At 40.0% G+C, this 10,069-nt stretch overlaps 1 protein-coding gene across 1 annotated transcript in view; it reads right to left on the reverse strand.

The window, feature by feature from the left end:
• Positions 1-10,069, reverse strand: part of TRPM8 (transient receptor potential cation channel, subfamily M, member 8) — a 93,293-nt gene that overhangs the window by 65,746 nt on the left and 17,478 nt on the right. The window contains exons 7-9 of the mRNA XM_006893455.1: positions 6,059-6,126; positions 3,692-3,889; positions 622-724 (exon numbers count right to left, since the gene is read on the reverse strand). Coding sequence (XP_006893517.1) covers positions 622-724; positions 3,692-3,889; positions 6,059-6,126 — 369 coding nt within the window. The remainder of the gene's footprint in view (positions 1-621; positions 725-3,691; positions 3,890-6,058; positions 6,127-10,069) is intronic.

The following is a 10,069-nucleotide window of genomic DNA, read 5'->3' on the forward strand; positions in this document are numbered from 1 at the left end:
ATAGATAGATAGATAGAAGAATGTATGTATGTATGTATGAGAGTGTGCATGGTGGTAGCCTAGAGGGTAAAGGATTGCACTGCCAACTTAAAGGCAAGTGGTTTGAATCCACCAACTATTCTGAGTGAGAGCGATGAGCAATCTCCTCCGATGCAATAAGCAGCCCCTGAAAATCTGCTGGACAGTCAGCAGAGTCAGCTCTGGCCTGATGGCAGTGAGACACACAGGTATGTAGACACATATTTTTTTAGGGAGCACTGTAGGCAGCTGCACTGCATGGCACCCAAACTCTCGGGTGGTTCAAATTCGCCAGCAGCCCTCCAGGAGAAAGACGGGCAATTTCCTCACATACGATTCACAGCCTCTGAAACCTGTAAGACCTCAGATGGAGACACCTCTCGAAAGAATATTGACCAATATTTTAATGATATAAATATCGCTCTATCAAATTCACACCCCCAAGGAGATGTAACTCAGCAGCTCAATAGTTACTCTAACTTCCGGTCTATGCTCATGAAAATGAAGTACAAAACGACACCTCCACAGCACTATTGGAAACGTCACACACAAGCCACCAGAAGGCGCCAGTAGGAGCCCTCCGGGAGACCCTCCTGGCCTCACCTTTGTACAGAGCGTAGGAGATGGCATTGCTCACAATCTCGTCCCCAGCTTCTTCCATCTTAATAACTGTTAGCAGGTGAGAACTTTCGAGAATTTCTTTGAGCTGAAAAGAACAAAGTTATTAGTCAACTGACCACTGATTTTAGTCACAGTAGCACAAACTTATCTCTCTGGTGAGAACTGTGTATTCTACTTTATATTAACAGAACCTACAGGAAAGTTCCAGTTCTCCTACTCCATAATAGTACCTTGGGCCATACCTTCTACTTTCACTTATAATAGAGTCCTAAACTACAGCCAAATGAAGGACTTGGTACAGAATGGTTCTCTTTTTTCTTTCTTTTTTATTGTGGTTTGGGTGAAAGTTGAGAGAGAAAATTGATTTTCCATTCCGTAAAACATACATATTTTGTTTTGTGTATGTACAACAGATTGGAAGCTTGATTGATCCATGCTCAAAGTATGTAAGACAAAGATTCACTATCTTCTTTTTTTCTTATTGCGATTCTCATGAAACTTAACAGGAAGTTTGGGTTTTTCTTCACTCATTGTCGCACACTTCCCTCCCTCCAACCCCCTTCTCCCTCCCCCAGCCCCCTCTTGTCCTGGTGGGTGTCATACATACAAAATCTTTACTTCTAAGGAGGATTTTGTCTGCACTTCTTCCAACAAAGGTTTGTTTGGTTTTTGGCAGTCTATGTTATAGTCAATACTCTCACCAACATCACAAGTCAAAGGCATAAATGCTTCTGTCTTCCTTTTTCATTGTCCAACTTTCAGATGTATATAAAGCAATTGAAAAGATCATCACTTGGGTCAGGCATGCCTTGGACTTTAAACTGGCATCCTTGTACTTTAGCACTTGACGGCAGACATGCCCAATGCAATTAGGAGCTTGATCTCTTTACAATTGCATCATGAATGTGGATTATGGATGTAAGTAAAATGAAATCCTTAACTAAGTCAAATCTCATGACGCTTCTTAATGACCCAGTTGTGACGACTTTTGTTTTCTTTATGTTGAGGTGGGATCCATATTCAAAGCTGTAGTTTTTTTGTCTTCTACCGCAAGTGTTTCAAGTCCTCCTCACTTTCAGCAAGCAAGCTTATGTTGTCTGCATAATCCAGGCTGTTAATAAGTCTTCCTCCAATCTTCATACTGATACTAGCAGCTGAAATAGACAAAGACACCCTAGTTCCAACCACAAACTTAATTCATCTGTCTAGCCTCATGAATTCTGAAAAGATAACTCTCTATCCTTTAAAGTCACCACTTCTGGTTTACTTGTTGTTAAAGGTACTGTTTTGTTTTGTTTGTTCAATGAACTAATATAAATATGAGTAAAAACAACCTATTGTTGTTGTTTTAGAGCCTACCCATGGCTCGCCCTCCAGAAGGTTTTCAGAGGCAGTAAATGGCACAGGAGGAGATCATCCATCCTTCTTCCATGGAGCAACTGGTACATTCAAAACATATACCTTTGGGGTTGCAGTGAAGTTTCTTACCACTAGGCCACCAGAGTTCCCATTGATATTAACATATCCTTTCAACACATCAAAGCAAAAAATTACTGTTGTTGTTAGGTGCCATTGCGTCAACTATGACTCATAATGATCTCAAGGATAATAGATCTGAACCTCGCCCCATCCTGTACCATTGTCACGATCTGTGCCATACTCAAGTCCATTATTACAGTCACTGTGTCAATCCATCTAGTGGATGGTCTTCCTATCTTTTGCTGACTTTATACCTTTCCCAAGCAAGGTGTCTACTTCCAAAGACTGGACCTTCCAGACAGTATGTCCAAAGTATGTAAGATGAGGTTTCACCATCCTTGCCTCTAAGGAGCACCCTGGTTGCCCATGTCAAGAAAAAAAATTACCTGTCATGAAGAAAAATGAGAGAGCACATTGTTGTTCGGAGATGCCATTGAGTCAGTTCTGGCTAGTAGCATCTCCACGTAAAAGAGAACAGAATCCTGCCTGGCACTGAACCACAGTCATAACCTCTACAGGCTCAAGTCCATTGTTATAGCCACTGTGTCGCTCCACTTCATTGAGGGTCTTCCTCTCTTTCACTGACCTCTTAATTCCAAGCATGTTGTCCTTCTCCAGAGACTGGCCCCTCTTGATGACATGTCTACAACACACGAGATGTATTCTCACCTCTCTACCTCCTATGGAGCATTCTGTTTGCACTTCCTAGACAGATTTGTTTGTTCTTCTGGCAGTCCACGACATATTCAACATTCTTCTCCAACACCATCATTCAAAAGCACAGAAAGATTGTAACATAATGTTATGCATTCTCTTTTCTTTTTCTGAGAAATCATTGCACTAGGTGAAAATATTTTCATAAACAGCAACAAGAAGTCTAGTAAATACGCTGGTAAGTCCACATTTCTTAGATGATACAATGAGAGAGACGAGGATGTCTGGATTGAATCTCAGCCAGTTCTTTCAGAAAGGCAATTATTTTACAGTAGCAGTTTCTCCAGTAGGCCTAGACTCAAGTTAAGAGTCCAAGTTTCTAAACACATCATGACCAGGGGTTTCTCTCCTTCCTGCTGGGGGCACACACAAAACACAGAGGCTCAGCGTTTGTGAACATTACGGTCTACAAGAAGATGACAAGCTTTGCAAACCATTCCACCTGACATTAAGCCCTGTCCCTAAGCCCAGTTTATCCACATCTGAGATTCCAATGAGAAATCTAGTCTAGGCCAGTAGTGGAGTCTCAAACCTCAAACCCAAACCTACCACTGTCAAGTCAATTCCGACCCATAGCGACCCCAGAGGACAAGTGGATCTGCCCCAGGGATTTCTAATCCGTAAATCTTCACAGAGGCAGAGTGCCTCATCTTCTGTCTTGGAATGACTGGTAGGTTCAAACAATTGAGCTTTTGGTTAACAGCCAAGCTTGTAACCACTATACAGTGGGATCCTGCAGTCTTGAAGTCACTGAGAAAGTATAAAATACAGCAGCTGCCCACAGCATCATTTTCTCCCTTCCCACGAATTTGGCCTGTTTTGTTCTCAACCATCAGGTATCTCCTCCACACCAACTCACCATTTTGATCCAACTTTCTGTCTCCTCCTCTGGCAGCCGGGACACGGTGCGTGGCAGAAAGCGCACCAGCTTCTCCTTGACAGTGGACGAGGTCAGGACATCCTCCACCTCCACGAGGCTGGCGATAACGTCTGCAATCTGGCCCGAGCCCTCCACCACCACACAAGGGATCTTACTTTTGATGGAGGTGTTGATGGCCTGGGAGAGCAAGAAGAAGAGAAAGTTGAGCAAGTGAACAAGAATGAGCAGCGACCCGCTTCCAGCTTGAGACCAGGGCACCAGTCAGATAGGCAAACAACACAATGAGCCCTCCTTGTGTTTCCCAAATGTGGATTTTTATTTTAAACCGGAAACAATGAAAGTATTTGTGCAATTACAATACTACAGAGCAGCACAAAGTGATGGTATCATGTCCCATGCCCACACCCCAAAGCCAAACCATCCTGATGCCTGCTGAGTCCATCCTGACTGGAGGCAAATCTCCACAAGGGTCCCTCCCATTAGATTTATGGGACACCTGATGGAGGGTCACTATAAGCTGGAATCAGATACAGTGAGTCTGGGGGATAGCAGATGAAATAATCCTGCTTGCCAAAAGCAAAGAGGACTTGAAGCAATTACTGATGACGATTAAAGATGGCAGCCTTCAAAATGGATTACAACTCAGCATATAAAAATCAAATCCTCACAACTGGGCCAATAACAATATCATGATACTCAGAGAAAACAGTGAATTTGCCAAAGGTTTCATTTCAGCCAGGCTGACAACCAACACCCAGGAAAGTGCAAGTCAAAGGCATGACTTCTGCTGCACGAGACTCTTTGAAGTGTTAAAAACAGACTTTGAGAACTAGGTGGGGCTGACCCAAGCTACAGTATTTTTAATTGCTTCATATGCATGTAGAAGCTGGATAAGAATAAAAAAATATCAAAGGAGAATTGATGGTTTTAATTGTGTTGTTTGTCTCACACACTTTGAACTTGTTCTTAGAAGATATCAGTCTCTGGAGAAGGACCTCATACTTTGAAATATTTAGAGTCAGTGACAAAGAGGAAGACCCTCAATGGGATGAGCCTTAGAGCGACTTTGTATCTACCTGTGAAGAGAAGTCCTAGCAGCATCTCTCCTTTGAATGAGGAGAAGGAGATGGGAGAAGGAGATGGGGGAAGGAGAGCAAGCATGTATCTTTCCTCATGCCTAACACACAGGATAGTAGATCACTGAGAACATTTCAGATGTCCAATACATGTCTTATTATTAGTTGCCTTGAAGTTGATTTTGCTGCATGGCACCTCCAAGTACAACAGCATAGAACATTGCACTGTTCTGTCCCAAGTTCATGTTCACTGGTGTGTCTGAGCCCATTGTTGCAATCACTGTGTCACTCCATCTCATTGGCTATCTTACAGGGCAGATGTATTTGTTCTTGTGTATATTCCATGGCATATTCAAGACTCTTAGCCAGCACCACAGTTCGAAGGCATCAATTTTTCTTTGGTCTTCCTTATTCATTATGCAACTTTCACATGCAAATGAAAATGCCATGCCTTAGCTCACGTGCATATTGGCATTCAAAATTATATACTCACTCTTTAGCACATTTAATAGGTCCCTGACAGAGATTTGTACAATGAAGTATGTATTATTTTTTACTGTATGTATTATATCTTTACTGTTGATTTCATGAGTGTTGACTGTGGATCCTCCAAATAAAATGAAATTTTTAACAACTTCAATTTTTCTCCTTAATTTATAAAGATGCTGCCTATTTTCCAATTTATATCTGTTAGGAAAACATATATAAATAGGTAGGTATGTAGGTGTCTGCTGCAGTGCTGACTCCAACTTGAGAAAATCCCATGAACAACAGAAAGGACGCTGCCTGCAGCATCGACACATCACAGCATGCCCAAGTTTACCACTGCAATCAACCCATTTCCCCTAGAGATGCCTTTGTTCCCAATAGTCCTTTGCTTCACCAAACATGCTGTCCTCCTCCAGCAAATTATCAAAGTTCTGTTGGGATCCATAAAGTTTTCTCGGGCAAATTTTTGCAAGTCTTTATCTCTCACTTATCTGAGACTGGAAGCGCTATGAACTCTGTCCACCACAGATGACCATGCTGGTAATTTAAATGCCTACTGGTGTTATACCTTCTAATATCACAGCAACACACAAATCACCACAGCACAACAATTGAAAGGTGAGTGGTAGGGCATTTTGTGGAAGAAAAGCATTGCCTAGTTTCTATAGTAAAAAATAAATAATAAATTAGTCATATTAAATTTGAGACTCAAATCTGGAAAGTAGAAATTTGTTGGATATACTTTTGAATTTAACTCCTAGAAAATTAAACCAAGACTCACTTTCAATGTCTCTTTTCCACCTCCTTGGGCAAAACACACAATGGGGATCTTGCCACCATAATTGGAATCTGCAAAAATAAAAAGTAAAGCAGATTTCAAGTCTTCCCAACAAATATGGTTAAATTCTTTGTAATCTTTTCACATCCATTCCCGTTTTCTATCTTATCATCAGCCCATCCCTGAAATAGTGTCCAACCAAAAGTAGCAACAAATTGAAACACTGTCTAGATGGAATGTTTTTGCTATAGATATGTTCACTTCAATTAAAAAAAATACTTTCCAACAAGCAAGGGGCCTTCCCTTCATATCCCCTTTCAGGGATGGAGGGCCATCCATCCCTTTGGAGAGTAGCTCTCTAATAAATCTATAATTACTATTTTACCCTTGGGGGGGAAGCTATTAAAATATATCCATATAATTTCACCAAGATCACTTTTTAAAGGTTTCAAAAATCAATTGTACACAGAGCATATGGCAGAGTACTCTGCTTAATGTCCATGAATGTTTACTCAAGAATTACCTGGGCCTGGCCCCAGCGCAGACACCCCATGCCCAGAATCCTGGTCCCAGTGCCCACACCCCACATCTGGAACTCTGGCCCCAGCCCTGAAACGGATGCCCCACTGCTGGAACCCTGGTTGTGATGCCCCACACCTGAGCTCTGGTCCTGATGCTGATGTCCCATGTCAGGAACCCCAGTCCCAATGCCCGTGCTCAGATCTCTAGTCCTGACACCAACATCTCATACCTAGAACCCCGGTCCCAATGCCCCACACCCAGAACTCTGTCCCGATGTTGATGCATGGGTCCCAAAACCCCGGTCCTGATGCCAATGCCCACAGCGGGAGCTGACATGCTCCGGGAGTGATGCTGGAACTTGAGTGAGGTACTTTGGGGGGGTCACTGCTATTTGGCTGGAGCATGTGGAACCCCTTAAGTTCAATCAGAAGGGAACAAGACAGCTAGAGTTCATTCCTGAAGGGGAAACCAAGGCTTCCTAGTTTTCCAGTCAGGTCTCTGTGCTCTACCTTGTGTTTCTGCACTTACAGCCCATTAGTTGCCTTTAGCCCAGAACATCTTGGGCTACCCTAGGTGTGGCAATTTTCTGACAGAGGAGGCTACTCCCACAGGCCTTTTCTCTACTGAATTGAAGCATATTTTCCCTTGGGTCATATAGCAGTGAGAAACCCAGACAGGGCAGCTGCCCCACCCTCTTCTGGAGTGGTGACTTCAGATCTAGAACCTGGTATTGTCTCAGACATGAAAAACTCTACCAAAGTAATGCCATGTAGGAAGCAGGTTACTTTACCCCCTACAGAAGCCCAAAACAAGATGTCACCCCCAAAAGTGACACAGTATCAATGGATTTCCTTAAGCTAGAAAGTCTGATGAAACTTTCTGACACAGAATTTAAAAGAACAATGATTGAATATTTTTAATGGGTGAAAGAAAAACTTGACACTGCAAGCAAAAATCAGGAAGAGCTTAAAAAAAATCCAAAACTACACAAATAAAATAGATGAGGCATTAGAGGTTCGGGAAAAACAAGAAACCACAATACAAAATATGAGGACCAATGTTTCAAATGCTATCAACATGATGGAGGGACACATGAACAGGGTTGAGGAGAAGGAACACAGAACTAGTGAAATAAAAGATAAAATTGTCACCACAGATATGCTAGAATAAAAAGAAGAATCAAAAAGGAAGGAAAAAGAGGGAAACCTAAGAATAATGTGGGACACCATCAAGAGAAATAACATAAGCATAATCGGAATCCCAGAGCAAGAAGAAGCAACTAAAGGCACTGAAAAAGTTGTGGACGAATTATTAGAAGAAAATTTTCCAGGCATAATGAAGAATGGTGTTGATGAGAGAAATATATATTCAAGAAGCTGAGAGAACATCATATAGAATAGATCCCCAAAAGAAAAACAGCAAGACATATCATAGTCAAATTTGCCAGAACAAAAGATAAGGAGAGAATTCTGAAAGCAGAGAGGGAGAAACAAAGAGTAACCTATAAGGGAGAGCAAATAGGATTAAATGCTGATTTCTCAGCAGAAACCATGAGAGCAAGAAAACAATGGAATGACATATATCGAACACACAAAACCCACAACTATCAACCAAGAATATTATACCCAGCAAAACTGTCCATCAAATATGAAGGAATATCAAGATGTTCCCAGAAAAACAGAATCTAAGAGAGTTTCTAAAAATAAGACCAGCATTGCAGGAAACACTGAGAGACGTCCTTCCAACAGAGGTCCACAGAAAACAGGATGGACCAAAGTAACTAGCAACAATCTCAAAAAGAATTCAATAAAATGATAGCATCAAAAACCTTCCCTCTCAATAATCACACTGAATTCAAATGGTGTAAATGCACCACTAAAGAGAAAAAGAGTAGCAGATTGGATAAAAAGACAAAAAAAAAAAACCCCATCAATATGCTGTCTACAAGAGACATACCTGAAAAATGAAGAAAAAGAAAAACTAAAAATAAAAGGATTGGAAAAACAATACAAAGCAGATGGCAACTAGAAAAAATGAGGAATGCCAATATTAATTTCTGATAAAATAGATATCAATGCAAAAAGCATCATAAAGGACAAGGAAGATCACTACATAATGATTAAGGGGTCAATAGAACAAGAAGACATAACAATAATAAATATATATGCACCAAATGAAAGACCTGCAAATATATAAAACAAACATTAACAAAACTGAAAAATGAAATAGACACTACTATAGTAGTTGGAGACTTCAATACACCACTCTCAAGAACAGATAGAACTTCCAGAAGAAAACTCAACAAAGATACTGAAGAATTAAACCACACAATAAACCAAGTCAATATCATAGACATTTATAGGCTAATGCACTCCCAAAAAATACAGTATACTTTTTTCCTCCAATGTGCATTGAATGTTCTCCAGAATAGATCACATTTTAGGACAAGGCAATCATCAATAAATTCAAAAGCATAGAAATAATACAAAGCATCTTCTCTACCACAATGCTACAAAATTAGAAATTGATAACAAGAGGATAAAGAAGCAAAAAAACACACATTTGGAGGCTGAACAACACCTTGCTTGAACATGAGTGGGTACTAGAACAAATTAAAAAATGAAATTAAAAAGTTTCCTGAAACAAATGACAATGAAAACACAACTTATCAAAACTTCTGGGAAACAGCCAAAGCAGTAATTAAAGATCAATTTATAGCGATAAGAAAACACATTAAAAGACAGGAAAAAATGATCCTTGACTCTCTAACTCAACATCTCCATCAAATTGAAAAAGAAAACCTGACACCCTCCAAAAAAACCTGAAATTATAAAAATTCAGGCAGAAATGAATGAAATAGAAAACAAAAACAATTGAAACCATCAACAAAACCAGGAGTTGGTTCTTTGAAAAGTTCAATAAAATCTGCAAACCGCTAGCAAAACTAACAAAAGAAAAGAAGGAAAAGGCACAAATAATCCAAATAAGAGATGAAATGGACAATGTCACAATGGAACCAACTAAAATAAAACGGTTAACAATGATAATTGTGATAGTATGATAAACTATACTCAAAACAAATATGAATGCCTAGAGTAAATGGACAAATACTTAGAAAATCACAATCTACCTAAACTAACAGAATCCAAAATTTATCACCTGAACATACCCGTTACAAAAGAAGAAATTGAAAAGATAGTAAGACAAAATCCAGCTTTAAAAAGCCCAGGATCAGATGGGTTTACAGGTGAATTTTATCAAACATTTAGAGAAGAACTGTCACCAATTCTACATAAACTATTTCAGAAAATAGAAGATGGGATTCTCCCAGACTCATTCTATGAAGCAAACATATCCTTGATACAAAAACCAGGTAAAGACACCGCCAAAATAGAAAAGTATAGGCCAATATCGCTCATAAACATAGATGCAAAAATCCTGAATAATATCCTTTCCAATAGAATCCAATGATACATTAAAAAAATAATTCAC

Source organism: Elephantulus edwardii, unplaced genomic scaffold (assembly GCF_000299155.1).
Source record: "Elephantulus edwardii isolate Elephantulus edwardi_28Jun2011 unplaced genomic scaffold, EleEdw1.0 scaffold00127, whole genome shotgun sequence".
In the NCBI taxonomy this organism is placed as follows: Eukaryota; Metazoa; Chordata; class Mammalia; order Macroscelidea; family Macroscelididae; genus Elephantulus; species Elephantulus edwardii.